Below are 27,435 nucleotides of genomic sequence, written 5' to 3'. Positions count from 1 at the left end.
GGTGAGGGCAGGTATCAGAGGAATGGCAAAGAGCAGGAAGGCAGAGGGGAAAGAGGGCATGATATCCCTTGGCTCTCCTGGATTTGGAGGGTCCACGTGCAGCCAAGCAAGCTGAGCACAATACACCGATTCGCATTAAAAATAAATTTTACATAGGGGCGCCTGGGTGGCTCAGTTGGCTGAGCATCTGGCTGGATTTCAGCTCAGGTCATGGTCCCTGGGTCGTGGGATGGAGCCCCGTGTTGGGCTCTGCACTGAGCGTGGAGCCTGCTTATGATTCTCTCTCTCTCTCTCTCTCTCTCTCTCTCTCTCTCTCCCTCCCTCCCTCCCTCCCTCTACCCTTCTCCCCTGTTCGTGCTCTCTCTAAAGAAAAAATATATATATAATCATTGAAGAGTTGAATTGAATTGCAGTTGTCCAGTTGACCAACATTTGTAGACATTCGATTAACTAAACAAATGTTTAATTAAATGTCTACAAATAGAAAGTTTGCATTCCTACATTCCTGTTTTGCAGCCCCTGGTGACATATACTGGCTAGATGCTCACTGATCGGTCTCCTACACTTCCTATCGCATGAAAAGACTACATTTCCCAGGCTCCTTTGCAGTAGGTTGCAACCATATGACCAGAGTTCTGGCCAGTCCGTTAAAGTCCCTGTAGGGGTTTTCTCTATTCTCTCCCCCACTGAAACTACCTTAGAAGCCACAACAGAGGGGCGCCTGGATGGCTCAGTTGGTTGAACATCTGACTCTCGATTTCTGGTCAGGTCACAATCCCAGGGTCATGGGATTGAGCCCCAGGGAGGGCTTTGTGCTGAGCATGGAGCCTGCTCAGGATTCTCTCTCTTTCTCCCTCTGCCCCTCTCCCCGGCTTGGGCTCTTTCTAAAATAAAACTTTTAAAAAGAAGCTGCAACATAGGTGCAGGCTGAATCCCCGAGACAGCACTTGGAGGAACTGTTCAACTCTCAGTGGAATTTGGGTAAGAGAGAAATAAATCTTTCTTTCGTTAAACCATGGAAATGTGGGGTTTATTTGTTACTATGACATGGCCTATCCCATCAGACTAACGTTCCCCCCCCCCGCCCCCAAATACTTTTTTTTGCAGGTTGCAACCACTTCCACAATCCCTCAAAAATCAGTGATCCCTGGATACTAACTAGAGCTTTGGGGAGGAGGACGAACCGCCAGATGGAGCAGGTGATGGGCTTGATTTGGGGAAGACAGGGTAAAGAGGTGCAGGAGGGTAGAGAAGGGACAATAAATCCAGGACTCACGGCAAATTTTGCGGCTGCAGGCTGCGAGAGAAAAGAGCGGAAGTGAGTGAAGTCAGGAGAGCGATCTGAGAATTTGATGGGAAGGGACCAGGGGGAAAAGAGAGCAGGGAATATTGGGGAGAGGCAGGGAAGGCTGAGTCACGGGGGGGTGAGCAAAGAGGTTGGGAGAAAAAGTGGGAGAAGGGGATGGGATGATGATGGGGGAGAGGCGGGGGGCTTGGTGGAGAGAGATGCCTCACCTTTTGCTTCGTACAATTTTAAGACTTTCTTTAGTTCCTTGATTACTCGCCCCCTGAGAGCTACGAGTTCTTCCAGCAGAGGCCCATCTGAGGAGAGACAGAGAGATCCTCGTGGGGTGGAGGCACCCAGCAAGCCCGTCTGCAGCTTCAAAGAGATGAGGAAACTCCTTTTCATTCACCAGAGGTAACCAAGACCGGGTATTACTCAGGTCCACTGGGCAAATCCGTGGCCCGGAAGGTCCTGCACCTAGCTCCTGATCCACGGTGGGCGCTCCAGGCCGGACCACCTTCCATTGGCCTCAGTTTCCTCATCTGGTAAGGAGTAGGAGGGTGAACTTGGCCACCTCTCCTTTCCTTTCTTCTGATCCACTCTCCTGTCTTCTCTGTCCACACTCACTCCTTCATCCAGCTGACCTCATCCAGGCTCATGGCTTCGTATGTTACCTGCATCTTGCACCGTCCAATATGGCGGCCGCGAGCCACACGTGGCTATTGAGTACTCGAAATGGGCTGACCTGAATTGAGATATGCCGTTAGTATAAAACATGCTGTGTGGTGCCTGGGTGGCTTAGTCAGTCAAGCGTCTGACTTCCGCTCAGGTCATGATCTCACGGTTGGTGAGTTCGAGCCCCGCGTAGGGCTCTGTGCTGATGGCTCGGAGCCTGGAGCCTGCTTCGGATTCTGCGTCTCCCTCTCTCTGCCGCTCACACTCTGCCTGGTGTGAATCAAATGACTATAAAACACCTCCATAATTTTTATGCTGGTTGCACATCAAAATGGTAATTTAGGTATGGGGCTAAACAAAATAAAAGTTAATTTCCCCTGCTTCTGTTTACCCTTCTAAACACGTGGCTACGAGAGAATTTAAAATGAGGTGTGGCTCCCATGTACACCTCCCATCATGTTCGCACTGGACAGCGCTGTTCTCTACACACTGATGCCCCCCACGTTCGATCAGTAGCCTAGACCCTCATCAAAGTCCGCATGCAGGTCGCCAAGTACCCACTTAGGATCTCCACCTGGATGTCTGATGGGTACCTTCCACTCAGGAAGTCCCAAACGGAACCTTGATCTTCTCCCTCGAACCTCCTCCCGACCCCCAGGACTTCCCCGCCTTAGGAGACGGGAGCCACCTGATTCTAATGGCTCAGCACAAAGCCTTGGCGCTTCGGCTCCACACCCCCGCTTGTCAACATGCACATCAACAAAGCCTGTTTGTTCGACATCCAAGACAGATCCAGGAATCCCATCACTTCCCACCCCCTCCCCTGCCACCGCCCTGGTTCCCGCCGTGATCATCTCTTTGCCTGGGCCGTCACTCAAGTTTCTTACCCCTTGCCCTGCCCAAATCTCTCCTCCACAGCCAGAGGGACACAGGGACGCAGTCAGCTCACCGGTATCCCGCGTCCGCTCAGAGCCCTCCCATGTGACCCGGAATAGAAGCCAAAAGTCCTCACCGTGGCCTAGAAGCCTCTTCCCCATCTACCCCTCCCCGCCCCCTTACCTCTGGGGCATCTTCCCCATCTCTCCCTCTTTCCACTCCAGCCTCCCTGACTTCCTTGAGGTTCTGTGAATATGCCAAACAGAGTCCTGGCTCAGGGGTTTGTAGTAACCGCTTTCTGCCTGCGGCCTTCTACCCCTCTCCTTCAGGCCTGCTCACATGTCGACTGGTCAGTGACGCCCCCTCCCTGGGCTGCCTGGATTTACGCTGCAGCCCCCACCCTACCCCTAGCACCCCCTCCTCTCCCTTTGTCCCTGCGGTATTTTCTCCATAGTACTTGTCCTCATTTGATACATTATATTGTGCAGTAAAGGGTTAACTCAGGAGGTCCGGGTCGTTCAAACCCTGTACATCCCCCAAAAAGGTTTGGCTCCTCCAGGCCTCTGGGATATCCTGGCTGTGAACAGTGTCTTTCTTGGGGTGCCTGGCTGGCTCACTTGGTAGAGCATGTGACTCGGTCTTGGGGTCATGAGTTGGAGCCCCATGTTGGGCATAGAGCCTACTGAAAAAAGTGAGTTTCTTTTTCTTTTCTTTTTTTTTAATGTTTATTTTTGGGAAAGAGAGAGAGAGACAGAGCATGAGCAGGGGAAGGGCAGAGAGAGAGGGAGACACAGAATCCCAAGCAGGCTCCAGGCTCCGAGCTGTCAGCACAGAGCCCGACGCGGGGCTCGAACTCACAAACTGTGAGATCATGACCTGAGCTGAAGTCGGACACTCAACCGACTGAGCCACCCAGGCGCCCCTTTCTTTCTTTTTTTTTAAATTTTATTTATTTTGAGATAGAGAGTGAGCAGAGGAGGGGCAGAGAGAGACAGAGAGACAGAGAGACAGAGAGAGACAGAGAGAGAGAGAATCCCAAGCAGGCTCTGCTTGGAAAGTATGGAGCCCAACGAGGGACTCAAACCCACCAACGGTGAGATCATGACCTGAGCCGAAACCGAGTTAGATGCTTAACCGACTGATCCACCCAAGCACCCCATATCTTTTTATTTTTCCCCCCATATTTATTTATCTATTTTGAGAGACAGAGAGAGCGGGGGAGGGGCAGGGGGAGAATCCCAAGCAGGCTCCGTGCTGTCAGCACAGAGCCCGACACAGGGCTCGCTCTCATGAACCGTGAGATCATGGCCCGAGCTGAAATCAAGAGTCAGACGCCCCAACTGACTGAGCCGCGCAGGTGCCCCTGGAATGTTTTAAAAGTTCTCTGGGGGATTCTAACGAGCCTTCCTGCTCCAAACCTTGTCTGTTAAGGGTCAGATAATAAATATTTCCAGCTTTGAGGGCTAGACGGTCATTGTCACAACTATTCAGTTCTGCCTGGGAGGGCAAAAGCAGCTGTAGACGATATGTAAATGAAAGGGTGTGGCTGTGTTCTGATAAAACTTTATTTACAAAAACAGGGCGCTGGCAGATCTGGCCCCCAGCTGTATTTTGCCAACCTGTGCCGTAGGCGTAGAGGCTAGGCACGGCATAAGAATCTTACTAGCTAGCATTTGTGGAGCACTTACTGTTGGCCTGGCTTTGTTCTAAATGCGGGTACACAAACTCACATGCACGTCTCAGTGACCATGAGGGGAGCGTTGTTATTCCCATTTTACAGATGAGGAAACTGAGGCACAAAGAAGTTAAATAGCTTGCTTAAGGTTAGCCAGGCTTTGAATCTACCCTCAGGGCCTCTGCTCTGCTGTCTACGCTTCTCTCAAAGTTATGGGAGGAGGACCTAATTCCCTGCCCCCCCCCCCCCAGCTTAGGACAGTGTTCTGGTGTTCAGGTTCCTCTTTAAAAAAAAAAAAAACAAAAAAAAAAACCGGATGGAGGGAAGAGAAAGGAAGAGAAATGGAAAACTACAGCAGTTTGACAAGCATGGGGAAGAAAGCAAACCTCACCTTCAGCCCCTCGAATGACCAACCCCCTGGGGCCACTGACCACAAAACCGGAAAGGGGGTTAGCACTGCAGTGTCTGAGCTGTGTTCTTTGGCCAAGTCACCTAACTTCTCTGAGCCTCAGTCTCCGGCTCTGTAAAGGGCAGATCACAGCCGTGCCCACGGTGATGAACTGTCCTAGACTTTTTTGAGTAAAACACTTAGAATCCTGCCAGACACACACCGAAGGCTATATGCACATTTTTATTTTGTTTTGTTTATATCAAGGGGAAGCGGGGTGGACCTGTGGAAAGGGAAGACGGGGAAGGGGGCTGGGATAAGGCTTTCCCCCTTAGCACCTACCTTTTAGAGGATTAACCATTAAGTGGCTCGTTTGGTTCTTGATAAAGGACGCCACGTGTTCCAGGTGATCTATCCCTGGGGGCAAGAGGGGAGGAAATTCCAGTGGGTCCCTCAGAGAGCCAAGGGACACCGCCCCCCATCCTCCTCCAGGACTGGTCCCACCCTCCCCTCTCGGGGACTGTGGTCCCCAAAGCGCCTGTCTCCCCACCCCAGCCTCGCTATCCCCCACGTGTCCCTTTCCCCCGCTGTGCCAGGCACCCTCCCCTCTCCAGCACGCACCCACTTTCCCCACAAACGCGTTCAGAGCGTAGTCCCGGAAGAAAGGCCCCTCCATGCCCAGCAGCAGGGCCTGGGCGCGGGCCTGCAGCCGCTCCTGATGGAAGCGTTTGGGGACGAGGGCCAAGCGCAGCTGGCTCAGGGCCTCCTGCACCGAGTGGTCACACTGCAGGCAGCCCCGGCCTCCGGGGCCGCTCAGGCCCAGCAGCAGCAGGAGGGTCAGGGCCAGAGGCATGGCAGGGCCTTTGTGACGTCCTGGAGAGAGAACCTGGCCGGCCCCACCCCCCAAGCAGGGGCGGGGTCAGGGAGAGGAGGGGGCGGGGTCAGGGAGGAGGTGGGGGCGGGGTCAGGGAGGAGGTGGGGGCGGGGTCAGGGAGGAGGTGGGGGCGGGGTCAGGGAGGAGGTGGGGGGCGGGCGTGGAAATACTCTGTGCGCAGGCACCTGTTTGCTGGGCACTTGCTATGTGCCAGGCAAGGTTCTAGAAGCTAGGGAGAGAGTCTAGAAAAACAGAGAGCTCTGCCTTGCCCTCCTGGATCTTACATTCATTCACCGCAACCCGTGTTTTTTGAGCCCCTGCTATGTGCCAGGCCCTGTTCTAAGAACCCGATATGCAGCAGAGGCTAACAGTCTCTGTTCACATGGAGTTTACATTCATTTGTTCAACAAATTCCAGCGGAGCGGCCGCTGCTGGAGGTAGACTGAATAGAATGGACGCAGTCCTGGGGCGCCTGGGCGGCTCAGTTAGTTAAATGTCCAACTCTCGATTTTGGTTCAAGTCACGATCTCACAGACATGAGCTCGAGCCCTGGTCAGGTTCTGTGCTGGGTGTAGAGCCTGCTTAAGATTCTCTCTCTCCCCCTCTGCCCTTCCCCCACTCACTATCTCTCTGAAAGAAAGAAAGAAAGAAAGAAAGAAAGAAAGAAAGAAAGAAAGAAAGAAAGAAAGAAAGAAAGAAAGAAAGAAAGAAAGAAAAATGGGCAAGGAGCTTGAACAGACATTTCTCCAAAGAAGCTAGGCGACTGACTGATAAGTGCATGAAAAGATGCTTAACATCACTGAGCAACAGGAAAATGCAAATCAAAACCACAATGAGATACCACCTCGCACTTATTAGGATGCCTACTTATCAGGAAAACGGAAAATAACAAGTGTTGGCAAGCATTTGGAGACGTTGGAACCCTTGTGCACTGTTGGTGGGAATGTAAGCAACTGCTAGGGAAAACAGTATGGAGGTTCCTCAGAAAATTAAAAAAAAAAAAAAAGAATCTAGAGAGATCTGGAAATTTCGCTTCTGGGTATATACCCCAAAGAACTCAAAGCAGAGCTCAGGGATATTTGTCCACCCATGCTCACAGCAGCATTATTAGCAAAAGCCAAACTGTGAAAGCGAACAAGGTGCCCATTGACTAATGAATGGGTGAACAAAATGTGGGATATACCTACAACGGGATATTATTCAGTCTCCAAAAGGAAGGAAATTCTGCCAGGCTACACCATGGGTGAACCTTGAGGCCACTAGGCTAAGTGGAATAGGCCAGTCACAAAAAGACACATACTGTCTGATTCCTTTCATAGGAGGTATCTGGAATATCTAGAGTTGCAAAATTTGCACTCAGGACATTTAACATTGATTTGATTGATTCAACCCTCCCAAATGCCTCCTAACTCCTCCACTTCCATATTACCTCCTCTGAGAAGTCCTCCCAGATTATCCCCTATAAAGCACGTCAGCCTTTGTTGTTCCCTACTTTACGGATCAGCACACTTTTTGAAGGCCAGGTTGCCATGTGGAAATGAGTGGGTGGGCTGTGTTCCAATAAAACTTTATTTATGGACACCGAAATGCACATTCCATAGAATTTTCATGTCACAAATATTATTCTTCTTTTGACTCTTTTCAACCATTTAGAAATGTAATAATAATTGGGGGGGCATAGTTTGCCACTAACTCATTATCCTGTTGGTTTCTGTCCTCACGCAAATTACAACAGATAACATTTTTTTGTCTTTCTCACGTATCATCCAACAAACCCCTTGAGGCCAGGAACTATGTGTATTTTGTCCACCATTATGTCCCTAACCCCTTGGAAGGAACCTGGCATACAATAGATGTTCAATAAGTATTTTTTGAGTGAAAGAAAAATGAAAAAAGTCAGTTTCCCTTTCTGGGCTTCAATTTTCTTCCGTGTAAATTGGGAGTCATAACATACCTGCCTTATGTCAAGGGTGAAATGGTGTGAACCAATGTGTGTGCTTTCCAGTGTGTAAGCCACTAGTCACACGTGGCTGTCGAGCACTTGAAATGAGGTGTGATTTTTTGTTTTTGTTTTTGAGGGAGAGAGAGAGCACAAGAGCAGGGGAGGGGCAGAGAGAGAGAGAGAGAGAAAGAGACAGAATCCTAAGCAGTCTCCACACTCAGCTTGGAGTCCCACACGGGGCTTGATCTCATGACAGTGAGATCATGACCTGAGCCGAAATCGAGAGTTGGAGGCTTAACCAACTGAGCCACGGAGAGGCCCCTGCGAAACTGAACTTTTAAGTTTATTTAATTGTAATTGATTTAAACTTAGATTTTTAAAAATGGATACTCAGTTCAGTTACTGGGAAATCTTTCAACATGTTTGGAACAACTTGACTATGTGACTCTGCTTCCTCAGCAGTAAATATCATGAAATCTAAATAGAGATCAAGTGTTTTTAGAGAAGATTTAGTGTTCAAATTGACATGTGCTATCCCGAGAACATGTCAAAGGCTTAGTACCAAAGGGGGAAAAAAAAGCAAAATGTTTCAGTAATTTCTATATTGGTTGCAGGTTGAAATGATAACATTTTGGGTATGAGTTAAATAAAATATTATAATTAAGTCACCTGCCTCTTTTTGCTTTCTTAACATGGCCAGCAGAAATTTTGAAATTACATGTGGGACTCATTTCAATTGGACATCGCTGGTCTAGCCTAAAGATGGTGGCCAATAGGTACCATTTCAGTTGATGTGATTAGCGGGGGTTGGTGCCGGGGAATCACACCAGGTGTAATGGGCCATCAGACCACAAGGGGGAGCTCACACCCGAGTGCAATGCCTCTCCCCGACCTGAGTCTCACCCATGACTTCCTGCTGCTCTCCCCTACCCAGAAGGAGCCACTTAAAATCGTAGCTACTGCCGCGGAGCCCATACTTTGAGATGAGAACGGAGATACGGACTTGTAGGCCTTCCCTCTTCTCCCATCCCCGTGCCCCACGCACGCAGCGAGTCAGGGGGCGGTCCGCCCTAAGAAGTTGTCAGAATGGGGTGGAAAACAAAGGTAGGAAAACAAAGGCTGTAAACGCCACAGCTTCTAAGCACCAAAGCCTCAGGTCCGGGGTCGGGGTCGGAGGGAGGCAGGAAGAATCAGGAAGCAGAACCGGTTTTATTTCCCTGATAATCCAGCCACGTTAAAGCGCAGTTTGGCAAAACTTGGTTAAATTAAACATCTGCGGATTTCACAGCCCAGCAATTCCACTCTTCTTGGTGGAGAGGCTGAAGAAGTTCTCAAACTCGCCCACCAGGCGCATGCTGTTCGTCACAGTGTTGTTTGTTCTTATTTATTTAAACAAATTTTTTTAATGTTGACCCGCAGGGGAGAGGCAGAGAGGGAAACACAGAATCCAAAGCAGGCTCCAGGCTCTGAGCTGTCAGCACAGACCCCTACATAGGGCTCAAATCCACCAACCATGAGATCATGACCTGAGATGAAGTCTGAAGCCTGATGGAGCCACCCAGGTGCCCCAAGTATAGTGTTGTTGTTGACGATGGGACCGTCAAAGGCAACCTGGTGGCCATCACCGAGGACGTGCCCTGGAGTGTGCAGCGTGGAGGCTTCTGCAGCCACAGGAGGCAATGGACTAGGCTGTGCACGAAGCAACGAGAACGGACCCAAGTGAAAATAGTAAGGAACAGAGCAAGAACTACCCAGCCAATACTGTTGATATATATTAAAGATTCATACATCCCTCCAAGAATGTGCAGGGTGGAAGAACACCTATAAACGAAGGGATTCACATAAACAGGACAGAATGGGAGCTCTGGCAGGGAAGGAAAAGACTGCGAGTGGGAGTGCAGAGCGGAGTTAACTAAGAAACAGATAAAACTTGAGGCGCCTGGGTGGCTCAGTCAGTTAAGTGTCCGACTCTTGATTTCGGCTCTGGTCACGACCTCACGGATCGCGGGTTTGAGACCCGCGGCGGGCTCTGCACTGACAGTGCGGAGCCGGCTTGGGATTCTCTCTCCCTCTCTCTCTGCCCTTCCCCGCTTGCTCGCGTGCTCTTTCTCTGAAAACAAGTAAATACAAAAATAAAAAAATACAACTAACACTGGCTTTGTGTGAACCAGGTGGTTAAGGGTACCGCTGGGGTGGGTCCGGCTGCCTGCGTTTGAATGAATTAATCATTAAGCTCCTGCAGGGTGGCCTCAGGTACATTAGGTAACCTCTCCGTGCCATGGCTCCCTCATCCGTAAAACAAAGTGACAAGAGTCCTTACGTTACAAGTTGGCCCAAGGATTAAATAAGGAGCATAGGGGTGCCTGGGTGGCTCAGTGGGTTAAGGGACCTGAGCCGAAGTGGGTCACTTCACTGAGCCACCCAGGCGCCCCCAGGAGCAATGTCTTTTGTAACCTAGCCTCAGAAGTCACTCCCCGTTATTTCTACCGTGTTCTATCTGTTAGGAGCAAGCCATCGAGTCTAAGCCGTCGAGTCTGGCTCCCATTCAAGGGAAAGGGAATTAGTCTCCACCCTTCGAAGGAAAGAATTTGTGGATGTATTCCAAAACCACCACAGGCAGCCAGATGGTGGAATGATGGTGTATTTGTGTGGCCTTGGGAAGGCTCCCTAAATGTCCCATAGGCTCAGGCGCATTACGGGAAATGTGATGGAAACTCTGCTAGTGGACAGCGAACTCTGGTCCCCCTTAGCTTGTACGAAGTGCCACACGCTATTCTAGATACTCATGTTTAACTCAAGTAATTCTCACAACGATCCCACGAAGTAAGAAAACAACACCTTGGGGGAGCTCAGTTGGTGAAGCGGCAGACTCTCGATTCAGGCTCAGATCACGACCTCACGGTTTGTGGGTTTTAAGCCCCGTGTGGGGCTCCTCGCTGACAGGGCAGAGCCTGCTTGGGAGTCTCTCTCCCTCCTTCTCGGCCCCTCCCCTGCTCGTGCTCTCTCTCTTTCAAAATAAATAAATAAACTTCCAAAAAAGATTAAAAAATTAAAACGAATAAAACAACACCTAACGTTTATTGAGCACTTACGACATGCCAGGCACTGTCCCAACCATGCTTGACACGCATCAAGTCATTTAGTCTCACAGCAGCTCAGTGAGACAGGTGCTGTTTTGACCCCCGTGGGTAAATGGGGAGACTGAGCCCCAGAGAGGTTAAGTAACTATTCTCAGGTGGCACAGCCGGTTAGTCGGAGAGCTGGGATTTGAACCCAGGCAGTCCAGATCCAGGATCCATGCTTTTGCCAGCTCCACTGTGTCCCCAAATGTGTTACGCACACACTGCCGCTGCCCCCAAAGCTGCAACTGCTCCCCGAATATTTTCAGAGGGTTCACGGTGCTCCATGAACCCGGTAAAGCAACTGACATAAGATAGTGTATTGTCTAAATGAAGGCAATCTTTAGCACATTAAATCAGCAGCACACGGCTTAAAAAATCCCTACTGACAGATGTGGCAAATGAGGCTTAGCAGGGTCGAGCCAGTCACGCTGGGGTGCGTTGGTAGGGACAGAAGCGGGAGTGGGGCCAGGCAGCCCAGATGAGGTCACTGGCACCCTGCTGGGCCACGCTGATGGCCTGGTTTGGCGTCGGTGTGAGGCTGGTGGGAAAGAATGCCAGGGAAACGGTTTGGAGGGATTTGGCTTTGGGCCCAGAGGAGGAGGCAGAATCAGAGGAGACAGCTCCAGGGTTGGGTGGGGGTGGGATGCGGGGTGCGGTGTTGGCGCGGTGGGGGAGGGGCAGGTGAGGCAGTTAGGGGGAGGGTGGGAGTGTGGTGGGGGAGGGGAGGTATAAGTTGGGTTGGTTGGGGAGGGTGTGGAGGCCGCGGAGGGGGGGCGGGTGGGGGTTTTGGTGGGGTGCAGGGAAGGGGGGAGGCAGTGGTGAGTGGGAGAGGTTTGGGGTGGGGGAGGGGCCGGTGGGTGGGCAGGAGCAGGGTGCGGTGGGTGGGAGAGGGTGGGAGTGCAGTGGGGGAGGGGCGGGGTGCAGTAGGGGTGCGGTGTGGCGAGGTAGGGGGCAAATGGTGGGTTTGAAAGGGCTGGGGTGCCGTGGGGGAGAGGCGGTGCGGTGGGGGGGAGGGGTGGGGTGCTGTGCGGGTGGGGTGTGGTGACGCGGGGGGGGGGGGTGGCGAGTGGTGGGGGGGGAGGGCTAGGGTGCGGTGTGGAGGGGCCGGTGGGGAGTGGTGAGCGGGAGAGGGTTTGGGTGCAGTGGGGGAGGGGCAGGTGGCGGGTTTGGTGGGGGTGCGGGGTGGGAGCGGGAGAGGTTGGGGTGCGGTGGGCGTGCTGTCCCCTCCCCCGTCGACTGCTGGGGCCCAGCCCCCTCTCCGGTCCGCAGCGCTGGGGTGCCGAAGCAGCAGCTGGTCCTCGCGCTGGTGTGCAAGGATAAATCGGGACAACCTCTCTGGAAACGGTCTGCCAGGATCCCTCGGCAGGGCCAGGGCGCACTGGTGCCCAAGTGTGTGCGCACGTCCGCCCCGGTACACGGCCGGCCGCCCCGGTACACGGCCGGCGAGCGCCCGCCGCCACGCTGTGCGTCCTGATCCCCCGCCGGAAACCACCCCAGTGTCCGTCCCCGGGAGACTCCCTGGATAGACGCGCCGTGCTTTTGTAGATGAGTAAAAGCGCGTTCCTGTTCCTTAGTGTTCTAGGGACCAAGTGTAAAAATCACGTGTAGCAGCTTTACGGTTCTTAAAGTATTTCAAATATTCTTTTCTTTCTTTCTTTTTTTTTTTTAATGCTTATTTATTTTTGAGAGAGACAGAGACAGAGCGCGAGCAGGGGAGGGGCAGAGAGAGGGGGAGACACAGAATCCGAAGCGGGGCTCCGAGCTGTCGGCGGGGAGCCCCGCTGGGGCGGGGGCGGGGCTGGAACTCTGGAGGGCGAGATCATGACCTAGGCCGAGGTGGGAGGCTTAACCGACTGAGCCCTCCAGGCGCCCCCAAGGTTGGGCCTTTCCACCGCTAGACCAAAACTGCTTTCATGGACGGTTGCGGAAATGTGGAGTGGTTTTTACCTTGATCTTTTGTGAACGCAATTCATTGGCGGCATGTTTTGCATGTGTGGCAATAAACCCTTGGATCCTAAAAACAACACAAAATCCCACCGTGGCACATTTATCCGATTCATTCACCCCGCGCGGCACTGGAATAGCCTCCAGATGGCTCACCATCTTGGAAGCATCTCTTAACACGCGGCCAAGCCAAAGAAGCCACAGAAAGGAGACGTGATCCGATTCCATTGACATAGCAAAGATTTTGTGTCTCCCTCTCTCTCCGCCCCTCCTCTGCTCATGCTCATGCGCTCTCTCTCTCTCAAAAATAAATACACATTAAAAAAAAAATTATAAAAAAATAAAAAAAATGGAAAGAAACAAAATGGAGTTAAAAAAAAATCAAATCAGGGGCGCCTGGGTGGCGCAGTCGGTTAAGCGTCCGACTTCAGCCAGGTCACGATCTCGCGGTCCGTGAGTTCGAGCCCCGCGTCAGGCTCTGGGCCGATGGCTCGGAGCCTGGAGCCTGTTTCCGATTCTGTGTCTCCCTCTCTCTCTGCCCCTCCCCCGTTCATGCTCTGTCTCTCTCTGTCCCAAAAATAAATAAAAAATGTTGAAGAAAAAAAAAAAATTTAAAAAAAAAAAAAAATCAAATCAATTGTGTATTTTATTCTTAGAGGAAGGATAAGCGATTGACAGGATCTGATCTATGGTTTGCAAAATTGCGAACACACAACAGAGAATTTACCATTTTAGCCACCTTTCGGCGGCCAGTGCGGGGACATTAAATACTTTCACTCGTGACCGCCACCCCCATCCGTCTCCAGACCCATCAGACACTAACTGTCCATTCCCGCCCCCCTCAGCACCTGGCCGCCAATATTTTATTTTCTGACTCTATGAATTTAACTACTCTAAGTACCTCACGTAAGTGGAATCAGGCAGTGTTTGTGTCTCGGTGACTGGCTGATTTCACTCAGCATAATGTCCTCAAGGTTCATCCGTGTTAGAGCAGGTATCAGAATTTCCTTCCTTTTTTTTTTTTTTAAAGTTTTTAAAATTTATTTTGAGCTAGAGCCGAGGAGGGAGAGAGAGAGAGAGAGAGAGAGCGAGAATCCCAAGCAGGCTCTCCATCTCAGCACAGAGCCAGATGTGGGGCCCGAACCCAAGAACCGTGAAATCATGACATAAGTCAGACACTTAACCGACTGAGCCACCCAGGCGCCCCAGAATTTCCTTCCTTTTTAAAGCTGATTAACATTCCACTGGATGATGCGGCGCCTGGGTGGCTCAGTGGGTTGAGCATCCGACTCCGACTCAGGTCATGATCTCACAGTTCACAAGTTTGAGTCCCGCCTCGGGCTCTGTGCTGACAGCTCGGAGCCTGGAGCCTGCTTCGGATTCTGTGTCTCCCTCTCTCTCTCTCTGCCCCTCCCCTGCTCGTGCTCTGTCTCTCAAAAATAAATAAACATTAAAAAATACTCCACCGCTGGGGCGCCTGGGTGGCACAGTCGGTTAAGCGTCCGACTTCAGCCAGGTCACGATCTCGCGGTCCGTGAGTTCGAGCCCCGCGTCAGGCTCTGGGCTGATGGCTCGGAGCCTGGAGCCTGTTTCCGATTCTGTGTCTCCCTCTCTCTCTGCCCCTCCCCCGTTCATGCTATGTCTCTCTCTGTCCCAAAAATAAATTAAAAAAAAAACGTTGAAAAAAAAAAAATTAAAAAAAAAAAAAAAAAATACTCCACCGCATTTTGTTTATCTGTTCATCCGTCGACAGACACTTGGCTTGCTCGTACATTATGTGTTATGTAGTTTTCTGGATGTACGTTATATTCGACAGTTAAAAAAAAAAAAAGCTTTAAAAATAAATAACATGCAGTGCTATTTGCTGGGTAAATAGCACATGTGCACCCGTGTGCAACATACACGCACCCTCACACTCCGGCCTGGGCCCGGGTGTCGCTCCGAGAATGAGGTGGGGCCGGTCACCTGTCTCCTGGGTATTTCTCACACCCACGGGTACAGCACAGTCACACCCACCCACCAGACTCTCCACGTCCAGTCACCTGCTCTGGGGTGGGGGGAGGGGGACCATGCCATCTCTGCTCAAATTTCAGCTGCAGGTGGCCTCTGGGGCCAGGACACCCCAGGACACCCAGCACCCTCCGCAGTCCCAGCACTTCTCTGCAAACAGCTGCTCCCTCGACCTTCTCTCCCGGCTGCGTTGTTGGGTGAGGCGACCCCAGGCTGTCCACCCACCTCCAACTCCAGCTGTCCTTCCCCTTCCTCAAACTTGGTCCCTCAGGTTTTTCTCTTTTTGCCTCTCCCTGCCTCTGGTCTCCGTCTCCCACCTCTGGACCTCGGTCTTTCTGTGTCTCTCCTTTTCCCTGACTTGCTTTTCCTTTATCTGCCTTTCTGCCTTTCTTTAACCTCTCTTTAATTTTTTGAATGTTTATTTAAAAAAAGAAATTCTAATCGATCAAGACTCAGCCTCCATCCCCTCCCTCTGCCCCTGGCCCCGGCCTCCTCCCTGCCTCCTTGCCTCCAGTGTCCCCGCTCCAGTCCATTTCCTCCAAGGGCCCAGAGCTGACCCTGCCCCTCCTTTGCGAGTAGACCTGCCGTGGCTCCCTAGTGCCCCCAGGACAGAGGCTGGTCTGGCATTGGAGACAGCTGGCCATACCCTTCTTTGCATCACCTTGACCGTGTAGACTCAAGTACTCGGGGAAACCCTTACACCCCCATGCCCCTGCCCACGCAGGTTTCCTCTGTCTCGAATGCCCTCCCTAGTCTCTCCTTCCCCACCTGCCCCATGAACTCGGTTCCACGCCCAAGTCACAGCCTTGCACGTGCCCTTTGACCTAGTGACTTCAATTCTAGGAATTCAGCCTTCAGGTAAACTCACACATGAGCTCAGAGAAGTAGGCACAGGGATGTTTGTTCACTGCAGCACTGTTAATCACGGCACCGCGGGGGGAATAACTTAAGCACTCATCCGGAGGGGACGGTCAGATAAATCTCCGGGGGAGAATGCTAAATAGTGAAATCTGACAGATGCACGTGGTCACAGACAGACACCTCCTCGAGATCTATTACTAAGGGAAAAACACCAGGCATAAACCCTGCAAAACCCCTCCCCACCTCACCGTGTAACCTTGGGAAAATTATTTTGCCTCTCTGAACCTCCATGTCCTCATCTATAAAATGGGATATTCAAAATCTCAGAGGTTTTAGTAAAGATTTAAATAACAAAACATGTGGGGAGGAAACATATATATAGCCAATAGTAAGGGTTCAGAATATGTTGTTTTTTGTTTTTGTTTTTTGAGAGAGAGAGAGAGAGAGAGAGAGAGAGAGAGTGCAAGCAGGGGAGGGGCAGAGGGAGAGGGAGAGAGAGAATATTAAGCAGGCTCTATGCCCAGCAAGGAGCCTGACATGGGCTTGATCTGGCGGGGCTTGATCTCGCGACTATGAGATCATGATCTGAGTGGAAATCAAGAGTTGGACGCTTAACCCACTGAGCCACCCAGGCGCCCTAGAAAATGTTTGCCTTTAAAAAAAAATTTTTTTAATGTTTATTTATTTTTGAGAGAGAGACAGAGCATAAGTAGGGGAGGGGCAGAGAGAGAAGGAGACACAGAATCTGAAGCAGGTTCCAGGCTCCGAGCTGTCAGCCCAGAGCCCAACCCAGGCCTTGAACCCACAAACCACGGGATCATGACCTGAGTCGAAGTCAGGTGCTTAACCGACTGAGCCACCCAGGGGCCCTTGTTTGCTTTTAATAGGAGGGCAGAGGCTGGAAAATTTTTCTGGGAAGGGCCAGATAGTCAATATTTTTGGCATTATAGACCATATGGTCTCTGTTGCAGCCACTCAACTCTGTTATCGTAGCACAAAAGCAATCACAGAGAGCCGCATCAACAAATGCATACGGCTGTGTTCCAACCAAACTTTATCTAATAAAACAGACAGCTGGCCCATGGGCCATGGTTTGCCATCCCCTGTCTTAGAACTGAAAACGAGACTGCTATTTGTTTTTATAGGCTTTCTATGGCCCTCCAACCTTGGAACTCTTCTCCCTCGAAGTCCTTATCAGGCAGCATTGTGATATCAGTTTCTCTTTCCCTTTAGGGCTCCAGGCCCCTCCCCACCCCCACCAGACGTTGAACTCTCCCAGGGCAGGAGCCTTATCTGAGCTACATGCGTCTCTAGAACCCAGCCTCGATCCCTGTTTGGGGAGCACAGGAGAAATGTTTTTTGCATGCATTCATTCATAAAGGCAGCTCACAACACCAACTGAGTCCTGGCTACCGTTCTAGACACTGCCTAGTGTCTAGACACACTAGACCGTAACACGGACACAAACTCCTGGGTCTTACGTGGTAAAAACAGTCAAATAAATACCTGAAATATATATAAGCCATTAGGTGGTCCTAGGCACCAGAGAGAAGTAAATAAAGCGAGAAAGGGGTAGAGAAGTAAGCGAGGCGTTGCGAATTTTCATGGTTTGGCCTGTGGAGGCCTCACTGTGATGTGAGTGAGGCCAGGAAGGATGAAGGAGTGAGTCATGGGGATATCTCAGAGATGAACCTTTGGGCGGAGGCAAGAGAAAGTACAAAGGCCCTGAGGTGGGAACAAGCCTAGAATTTTCGAGACGCAGCAAGGAAGTCAGACCGCAGCTGAGTGTGTGAGGGAGAGTTGAAGATCGGAAGCAGGGTCACAGGGGTGACGGGGGCTGGGGGGGGGGGCGCTACCAGGGCACTAATCCCCATCATGAAATCTCCACCCTCATGACATAATCCGTGCCAAATCTAACGTCCTAATACCTTCACTTTGGGGGTAAGGATTTCAACAGACAAATTTTAGGGGGACACAAAAATTCAGGCCGTAGTAAGACTAAACACGATCTCCAAACGTCGTCCCCTGAGCGACCCGCTTGCTCCCTGTCGACACTTATCTGATGCCTGTAGTGGTCGGAATGAAGTGGGGTATGCCGCAGTGATGGGCCAGCCCCAACTCCCAGGGGCATAAAAACGGCAAAGGTCTGCTTCTCCCTCATCATGGTCACGACCCTTCCCGGCCGCTGAGGACACCACCTCCAAATCCCCATCGTTCTCCCTATGGAACTCAGGCCGACCAAACAGCCACTCTTGGGGACCCTGCTGCCAGTTAGAGGGAGAAGGCAGGGGCGCCTGGGTGGCTCAGTCGGTTAAGCGACCGACTTCGGCTCAGGTCATGATCTCGCGGTCCGTGGGTTCGAGCCCCGCGTCGGGCTCTGTGCTGACAGCTCAGAGCCTGGAGCCTGTTTCAGATTCTGTGTCTCCCTTTCCCTCTGTGCCCCTCTTTTGCTCATGCTCTGTCTTTGTCTCTCAAAAATGAATAAACGTAAAAAAAAATTAAAAAATAAATAAAAAGGGCACACTGTTGCATATCCAGCAACAGTACATATATATGTTCACCAAAACCCACATGTGGAAACAGGGATGGACAGACTATAGCCTGGAGGCCAAAAATTGTCTGTGGCCTGGCCCAGAGCTAAGGATGCCTTTATATTTTGAGAGTTGTAAAGAAAAAAAAACAAAAGAATATGTGATAAAGATCATATGTGCCTCAGAAAACCTAAAATATTTACTATCTGGTCCTGTACAGAAAACGTTTAACAACCTCTGTACTAGAATGTTCTTAGCAGCCCTATTGTAATAAACCCAAACTGGAAACTACACAAATACCCATTCACAGTTGGATGAATAAATAGATAGTGTTATATTTGTACAATGGAATGCCATCCAGCAGGGGTTGACAAACTTTTTCTCTTAAGGGCTAGATAGTAAATATTGTCAGCTTTCTAGGCCATATATGGTCTCTGCCACGGCCATTATAGCAAAGGGCTATAGACAGCAGTAAGTGAAGAGATGTGGCCATGTTCCAATAAAACTTGAATTATTCATTTAAATATTTTAATGTTTATATACTTTGGGGAGACAGAGAGAGAGCAAATAGGGGAGGGGCAGAGAGAGAGGGAGACACAGAATCTGAAGCAGACTCCTGGCTCTGAGCTGTCAGCATAGAGCCCACTGTGGGGCTTGAACCCACAAACTGTGAGATTATGACCTGAGCCAAAGTCACTCAACCGAGCCACCCAGGCGCCCCTGGACTGGTCTGCGTTTTAATCTGCTTTTAATCTGGCTTCACTGGCGTGCTCACTTTGTGAGAATTCGTTGAGCTGTGCACTTGGGATGGAGGCCCCTCTCCTGTGTTTATTCCTAACAAAGTCTGGCAGGGGCATTGGCTGGGATGGTCTGAGACCTTGCCTGGCAGCCTGAGCTCATCAGAGGCGCCCCAACTTCTCCCTGCCAACAGGGATCTGACCGCTTCTCAGCCTCGCAGCTGTTGGGGCTTCTCAGAGCCGCTGATGGAATGAATTCGACGCGGCGGAAAAATTCTCAGATTCTTAATGAGAACCACGCCTCCGCGACTACTCCCTCTTAGTCTCGCCAGTTTCAGACCAGGACATGAGCAGGAAAACAACAACAACAACCAATTAAATACCACCGAGATGCCAAGGGAAATGTCACCAACGGCGGCAATGAAATTCACATTCATCACTATAAGAGAGCAGTTGTCTACTCCTCTCCTTCAGGCTGTGACTCCAGGGTCCCCTCCACAGAGAGATCTTCCCAGGCCACCCCATCTGAGGGAGAAGCCCTTGTCCCACCACCTCCGATCTGCCTTCTGTGTTTTGTGTTCTGCCTTAGCGTGTGTTAGAGGTTGAGTTTTGTGCCCCCCCCCGCCCCCCTGACAGGAGGGTATGTTGAGGTCCTCGGCCCCAGACCTCAAGAAGGTGAACTTCTGTGGAAATAGGGTATGGCACATGGAGTTAGTTAAGATGAGCTCATCCTGGGTGAGGGTGGGCCCCGAATCCAGTAAGACTGGTGTCCTTATAAAAAGAATGCTGTGGTGCCTGGGTGGCTCAGTTGGTTGAGCGTCCGACTTCGGCTGAGGTCATGATCTCGCAGTTCGTGGGTTCAAGCCCTGTGTTGGGCTCTGGGCTGACAGCTCAGAGCCTGGAGCCTGTTTCAGACTCCGTGTCTCCCTCTCTCTCTGCCCCTCCTCTGTTCACGCTCTGTTTCTATCTCAAGAATAAATAAACATTAAAAAAAAAACAACACAGGCAAAAGTAACTAGACCCGTCTGCATGAAATGAATGTAGAGGAGGTGAGGGAGCACTTTTAGGAGGAACTGGGATTTGAGATGAGTATTGACAGGTCGAATTATGTCGGCCCAAAAAGATATGAAATCTTGACCCCCAGGACCTACGCACGTGACCGTATTTGGAAATAAGGTCTTGGCAGACGATCGCGTTAAGAATGAGATATTAGGGTGGGTCCTAATCCAATAGGACTGATGTCCTCATAAAAAGGGGGAACTTGGGTGGGGGGCGCCTGGCTGGCTCAGTTGCTAGGGCAGACGCCTCTCGATCTCGAGGTGATGAGTTTGCGCCCCCCGTTGGGGGCAGAGTTTACTTAAAAAGTGGGGGCGGGAACTTGGACACAGACACACATGCACAGAGGGAAGGCAACGTAAAGGAAGGAGAAAACATCACCTACAAGTCAAGTAACGCCTGATGCTGAAGCTGCCAGAAGCTGGGACGGATTCTCCCTTGGAGCCTCGAGGAGAGCCAGCCCAGCCAACACCTTGGTTTTGCACCTTCTAGATTCCAGAACCGTGAGACAACACATGCCTGTTTTTTAAACCACCCAGTTTGTGGAATCGGTGATGGTCCCTCCCGGGAACTGCTAGGTGGGGAAGTGAGGGCAGCCCACGCTCAGAGGTTGAAAATTTCTGCCTCCCCTGGGCTTCCATTTCCTGTTCTCAGAATTCATCTGCTAACAGCTGTGTTCTCTCTATCCCCTGGGTCAGCATTTTAAAAGACTTATCACCACCTGATATTATATCATATATTTTATTGCTTCCTTGTTCATTGTCCATCTACTGTCCCCGCCCCAGAAGGTGAGATCCAAAAGGAGAGAGACTCAGGACTCTGTGTTGTCTCTGGTGCTATTCCCAGTACCTAGTAGGCACTCAAAAAATTCATTTTAAGAATGCAGGCGCTGAATGGGGGCGCCTGGGTGGGTCATTTGGTTGGGCCTCCGGCTTCGGCTCAGGTCATGATCTCCTGGTGCGTGAGCTCGAGTCCTACATCGGGCTCTGTGCTGACAGTTCAGAGCCTGGAGCCTGCTTCGGATTCTGTGTCTCCCTTGCTCTCTGCCCGTCCCCTGCTCACACTCTGTCTCTCTCTCTTTCTCTCAGAAATAAATAAAAATATTTTAAAAAGTTAAAAAAATTAATTAAAGAAGATTTCCTTCCTAACCAAAAAAAAAAAAAAAAAAAAAAAAAAAAAAAGAAGGAAGGAAGAGAGAAAGATTTCCTTCGCGGATGGCTGGCCTCAGGAGATGCGTGGTGCTTGAAGAGTTAATCCCTCTGCTATTTGGAAAAGAAAGGGCTTGGCTTGAGTGTTTTTCCCTCTTCCTCCTCCTATTTCTCTGAGAATAAACATAAGTCGGATAACTTGGTCAAGAAATTACCTGGCACTCAGTAAATGCTCATTAGCTGGCAGTTATGTGTGTACTTTTTTTTTTTTTTTTAACATAATGAGTACCTACAAAGTGCCAGACAATTATTATTATGGCTGGATGTTTTTTCCTCTCATTTTGCTTCTTCTTTATTTCTTCCTTTCCTCACCCCCAATGGGAAGGCAGTCGTCTGGCACAATACATCTGTGTAATCTTAGGAAACGCAGTTGTTCCTGCAAGAGACAGGTTGGTTTCCCTGTAGATACTTCTAGAACTTTCCATGATGATGGAACTATTGCACATCTGTGCTGTGGAAATGGTAGCTAGCAACCTTATGTGGCTACTGAATACTTGAAATTTGGCTAGCAAGACTGAGGAACTGAATTCTTTTTTGTAAGTAATCTCTACCCCCAATGTGGGGTTTGAACTCATGACTCTGCGATCAAGAGTCACGTGTTCTGGAGCGCCTGGGTGGCTCAGTCAGTTAAGCGTCCCAACTTCAGCCCAGGTCATGATTTTGCTCTGTGGGTTCGAGCCCCACGACAGGCTCTGTGCTGACAGCTCAGAGCCTGGAGCCCGTTTCAGATTCTGTGTCTCCCTCTCTCTCTGACCCTCCCCCATTCATGCTGTCTCTCCCTGTCTCAAAAATAAATAAACGTGGGGCGCCTGGGTGGCGCAGTCCGTTGAGCGTCCGACTTCGGCCAGGTCACGATCTCGCGGTCCGTGAGTTCGAGCCCCGCGTCGGGCTCTGGGCTGATGGCTCGGAGCCTGGAGCCTGTTCCCAATTCTGTGTCTCCCTCTCTCTCTGCCCCTCCCCCGTTCATGCTCTGTCTCTCTCGGTCCCAAAAATAAATAAAAAAGTTGAAAAAAAAATTAAAAAAAAAATAATAAAAATAAATAAATAAACGTTAAAAAAAATAAATAAAAATTAAAAAAAACAAAAATAAACTTAAAGAAGATTCTCTCCCTCTGCCTCTCCCCCTGCTCACGCACACTCACTCTCTCTAGAAAAAAATCTATAAATTAAAAAAAGTAGATATCTAATCTAATCACATCACAATGATATCTAATCATTAATAACATCTAATAATAATAATAATCTGATAAGATGTCCACGTCCTAATCCCCAGAACCTGTGAACGTCTCCTTACGTGGCAAAAGGGACTTTGCCAGTGTGCGTAAACAAGAATCTTGAGTTGGGGAAATTATCCTCAATATCCGATACCTTCTTGGGTGTTACCTTGGGATCATCACAAGGATCCTTATAAGAGGTAAGAGGGCAGCGGGAAGGTCAGAGTCTGAGAGGGACATGTGCTGGCGAAACTGGCTGGAGTGACCAGGCATCGAGCCACAGAATAAAAGCAGCTTGGAGAAGCTGCAAAGAGCTGGAAACGAATTCTCTTTTAGAGCCTCCTGGAAGCAGGCTCCAGGCTCTGAGCTGTCAGCACAGAGCCTGATGCGGGGCTCGAACCCACAAACCTCTAGATCGTGACCTGAGCCGCAGTCGGACGCTCAACTGACTGAGCCACCCAGGCGCCCCTGTGCATTTTTTCTAAGAAGTGGATAGATTGTAGGGTTTCTCAGTTTTTGTTACTGACATTAGGGGCCAGGTCATTCTTTGCTGTGGGGGCCGCCCTATGCACTGTAGTTGACCAACACCTCTCCCCCTCACACAAGTTGTAACAATAAAAAAGAGTCTATTTCTAGGGGCGCCTGGGTGGCTCAGTCCGTTAAGCATTTGACTTCTGGTGCTGGCTCGGGTCATGAACTCACGGTTTGGGCGTTTGAGCCCTACATCAGGCTCCACACTGACAGCACAGAACCCGCCTGAGATTCTCTCTCCTTCTCTGTCTGCTCCTCCCCCACTCAAAATAAATAAATAAACACGAAAAGAAAAAAAAAAAAAGTGTTTCGAGACATTGCAAAATGTCCCCTGGGGGGTAAATTTGTCCCTGGTTCAGAACCCCTGAGCTAGAGGGAAGGATGCATGGATATACTTGTAAAAAAGTAAACACAGCGGGGACGCCTGGGTGGCCTGGTCGGTTGAGCGTCCGACTTTCGGCTCAGGTCATGATCTCACAGTCTGTGAGTTCGAGCCCCGCGTCGGGCTCTGTGCTGACAGCTCGGAGCCTGGAGCCTGCTTCAGATTCTGTGTCTCCCTCTCTTTCTGCCCTTCCACTGCTTGTATTCTCTCTCTCTCAAAAATAAATAAAACATTAAAAAAAATTAAAAAAAAATAAATAAACACAGCAAATGACAATTGGAGAATGTAGCCAGTGGCTACATGTGTCTTCACTGGGCCCTTTCCCCCACGACATTTCCATATGCTTGAAATGCTTCATAATAAAATATGAGGGAACAATGCACAGGCCCTAAGATCCGTCAGTCTCACTGGCACCTGCCCTGGGGAAAGACAACTGGTCTCTGTTCACGGGAAGGCTTGTGTGGAACATTCAGTTTTCCTCTCATTTCCTTGTCTATAAAACACTGGAAACCTTGTAAATGTCCGTCAACCCCATCAACCACTGGTTGAAATAAACTCTGATACATCCGTGCTGTGGGATTCTGCGCAGCTGCTTTTTTTGAATTTTATTTGCTTAGGTTAATTTACTTATTCTTGAGAGAGAAAAAGCAATCGCAAGTGAGTGGGGGAGGGGCAGAGAGACAGGGAGAGAGAGAGAGAGAGAGAGAGAGAGAGAGAGAGAGAGAGAATCCCAAGCAAGCTGTCCGCACCCTGGTCAGTGCAGAGCCTGATGTGGGGGCTGGAACCCACAAACCGGGAGATCATGACCTGAGCTGACATCAAAAGTCAGACGCTTAACCAACTGAGCCACCAGGCACCCCTGTTTTATTTATTTATTTAATTAATTAATTTATTTATTTTTGAGAGAGAGAGAGAGAGAGAGAGAGCAAGAGGAGGCGAGGGGCAGAGAGAGAGGGAGACACAGAATCTGAAGCAGGCTCCAGGCTCCGAGCTGTCAGCCCAGAGCCCGATGCGGTGCTCGAACTCGTGAACCGCGAGATCACGACCTGAGCCAAGGTCGGACATTTAACCGACTGAGCCCCCCAGGCGCCCCTGGTTTTGTTTTTAATGAGCAAAACACGAACATATTACCATAGTGAGTGCCGTGACACCCGCCGACCTTAGCAACTGGACAGAGGTCTTGAGAGAATTTCAAGGGTGATGGATCTGTCCTGTATCTGGATTGTCTGTCTGCTTCTGTCAGAACCCACAGAGCCATGCACTAGAAAGGGTGGATTTTGCCTGGTGTAGAAAAATGATATATGTGTCTATGATATAATTATACGTGTGCATATAGATTATACCTCAAGATGCCTGGCTTCACTAAAAAAACCCCAACTATACTGAGGAAGAGCTTGTGCGTTTTATTAGATGGCAGAGGTAAGAACGGGAAGGGACAGGAAGGCAGGTAGGGGAGTCAGGCTCGCGAGGCTTAAGGCGCGAGCGTCGTGTGTGCACATCAGCATCACCTGTCACAGCGCACACGGAAGAAGGGGCAGGAAGGACATCCCAAGGTGAGGGCCCCGCCCGGGCTCAGGCGAAGCTCAGAGGTGGGTCCTGGGGCAGGTGTGCCAACCAGGAGGCCGGAATGCAGGCAACATGGAGAGGAGTGGTTGGGGAGGAGGCAGGACGTGGGTTGAAACCAGACCGGGACTCTCCGCGTTTATGGTTTCTACCCTGTCACCAGGCTATTCACATATACAGCCTGCCATATATTCGTTAATTATACACTTGCCTTATCTGCCCTCCCAGCCTGCGTTCCATTCAGGTGGGCAGACGGTTCCAGAGGCCTGAGGGACACTGGCTGCTATGCTGGGCTCTGAGGAACTCAAGGGGAGCCAACCCAGGTCCCTGGCCTTGAGGAGCTCCCGGGCCAGCGGCGGAGACCAGCAGGTGAGCAGTCAATGCCCACACCTGGGGAATTGGGGCCACAGGTGTGGGCAGAGCTCTTTATGAGAAATCATGGAAGGCTTCCTGGAAAAGGAGGCATGGGGGGGGGTGGGAGGCCTTTCCCAATGTCCGCAAGCCAATCTCAGTAATAATAATGATGTTAAGATTGCTAATAATAGCTGGCAGCATTTATTGAGTGTTTGCAACGTGCCAGAATCACTGCGCTAAGCACAGGGCAGGAATCGATTTAACCCTCCAACAACTCTGTATGGTGGATACTCTTTTATCATGGTCATTATCACAATCCACCTTCTTGTGGATTAGGAAAATTGAGGCAGGACTTGGTTTCCTGCCCTCAAACTTCCCCCACTGTGGTGGGGGAGGGAGGCAGTCACGGACAGCGTCTCAGTCTGGGGAAATTTGTGCTTTACTGGTTGCGGCAGAAGTCACAGGAGGGAACCGCCTGTTTCTGGCTGGGGAAGGCTGGGGGGCTTCTGAGAAGGGGTGACCCCCCTGAGATGGAGGGGCCAGAGCTGGGCGAATAGAGTTGTGACGTATATTTTCAGTGCTTGTCTCGCTCTCCTTTATCCATATTCCCATTTTGCCCTTCTAATTTTTTCCCCCTCGATCCCCCAGCTCCACTCCTGCACAAACCCAACACCTTTAAATTCATGCCTCCTCTGGGATTTGTGCCAAGGCTTGTGGACCAGACAATCTGTGTAACTCTATCTTCTAAAGTGATACAAAAGATACATTTTGTCTTTTAAATGGTGCTGTAGAAGCCAGTTTTGTTTCTTACTTTTTCTGCTCAACCTTATGTTTTTAGGATCTTCCGTAAAGTCGGATTTATTGCTTCTAGAATACCCTGGGGAGGGGGGTGGGGGTGGGGAATCCACTCCCTTTTACACGTTCACTCCCCAAGTAACAGGGATTGTCACCACGATTGTCTCTCTGTCCCCACACACGCCCGCGAGGCTGCCCCGGGCATCTTTGGACATGTCCTCGTATGTCCCCTGCGCATGCCTTCCTGTGGGTGCTTGGAAATGTGATTGCTGGGACGGAGTGTCGGTGCACAGTTAAGGTCACAAAATTCCTCCTGCTCATCGAGGGTGGATCTCGAGGCCCTCACAGCATTTGAGCGGGCAGACAAGGGTGGAGAAGGGAACAGCCAGCTCGAAGAGCTGAGAAAGTCCACTGCGTTGGGATGGGGAAGGTACAGGTGACACCCCTCCCCCCACCAAGGGGTGGAACCTTTCGCAGAATAGCCATGTAATAAATACCTGACTTGGATTGGTTTCTTTTTCCATTTCTTTCCTAAAAAGGAAACCGGCAGTGTTGTGGGTGGCAGTTTGGCAACATTTATTACCATCTTAAGCCTCAACACTCTGACTCAGCAATACCTATGCGTGTTGTGCATGAGGAAGTAGGAAGAACAATGTTCGATGTTCGCGGATTGTCATTTGCAAGGGTGAAAAATGGAAAACCACTGAAAGCCCCATCGATAGGGAAAGGGTCAAAGGTTCTACAGAGTGATGTTGGAATGCTATGCAGGTGTGAAAAAGATTAAAGTGAATTTAAATGTAGGGGGTCCAGAAAGTTCTCCGGGACGTATTGCTAAGTAAGAAAAGTAAGTTCAATATATCAAGTGTTATCCTATTTCCTAAACAAAAGAAATCGTAGGAAATATTTTTCAGTTACTTTATCTATCTATCTATCTATCTATCTATCATCTGTCTATTTCTCATCTAAATCAGAGGTTGGCTGGGGCGCCTGGGTGGCCCAGTCAGTTAAGCGTCTGACTCTTGGCTTCGGCTCAGGTCATAACGTCATGGTTTTGTGAGTTCGAGCCTTGCATCGGGCTCTGCGCTATGAGTGCAGAGATTGCTTGGGATTCTCTCTCTCTCTCTGCCTCTCCCCCACTCACGGGGTCTCTGTCTCTCTCAAATAAATAAACTTTAAAATTGTTTAAAAATAAATAAATCAGAGGTTGACAAACTTTTTCTGTACAGTCTCAAATAGTAAATATTTACAGCTTTGAGCATCATACGATGTCTATCCTAAGTCCTCAGCTCCGCCTTGATTGTGTGAAAGTACCATAGACGATGCATAAACCAAGGAGCCAGGCTGTGTGCCAATAAAGCTTTATTTACAAACACAGGCAGTGGATCCCTGACGTCAATAAATAGTGCATGTTT

At 50.2% G+C, this 27,435-nt stretch overlaps 2 protein-coding genes across 5 annotated transcripts in view; one reads left to right on the top strand and one right to left on the bottom strand.

Moving 5' to 3' along the window:
• Positions 1–5,787, bottom strand: part of IZUMO2 (IZUMO family member 2) — a 32,729-nt gene extending 26,942 nt beyond the window's left edge. For both annotated transcript variants that reach the window (XM_058708328.1, XM_058708327.1), the window contains exons 1-4: positions 5,521–5,787; positions 5,242–5,316; positions 1,516–1,602; positions 1,277–1,297 (exon numbers count right to left, since the gene is read on the bottom strand). In XM_058708328.1, coding sequence (XP_058564311.1) covers positions 1,277–1,297; positions 1,516–1,602; positions 5,242–5,316; positions 5,521–5,752 — 415 coding nt within the window. In that variant the 5' untranslated portion in view covers positions 5,753–5,787. The remainder of the gene's footprint in view (positions 1–1,276; positions 1,298–1,515; positions 1,603–5,241; positions 5,317–5,520) is intronic.
• A 19,321-nt stretch (positions 5,788–25,108) lies between these two features.
• MYH14 (myosin heavy chain 14) overlaps positions 25,109–27,435 on the top strand; it is a 104,372-nt gene continuing 102,045 nt past the window's right edge. For all 3 annotated transcript variants that reach the window (XM_058708296.1, XM_058708294.1, XM_058708301.1), the window contains exon 1: positions 25,109–25,243. In XM_058708296.1, coding sequence (XP_058564279.1) covers positions 25,160–25,243 — 84 coding nt within the window. In that variant the 5' untranslated portion in view covers positions 25,109–25,159. The remainder of the gene's footprint in view (positions 25,244–27,435) is intronic.

Source organism: Neofelis nebulosa, chromosome 17 (genome assembly GCF_028018385.1).
Source record: "Neofelis nebulosa isolate mNeoNeb1 chromosome 17, mNeoNeb1.pri, whole genome shotgun sequence".
NCBI lineage: Eukaryota > Metazoa > Chordata > Mammalia > Carnivora > Felidae > Neofelis > Neofelis nebulosa.
This window is presented reverse-complemented; position numbering and strand designations above follow the sequence as displayed.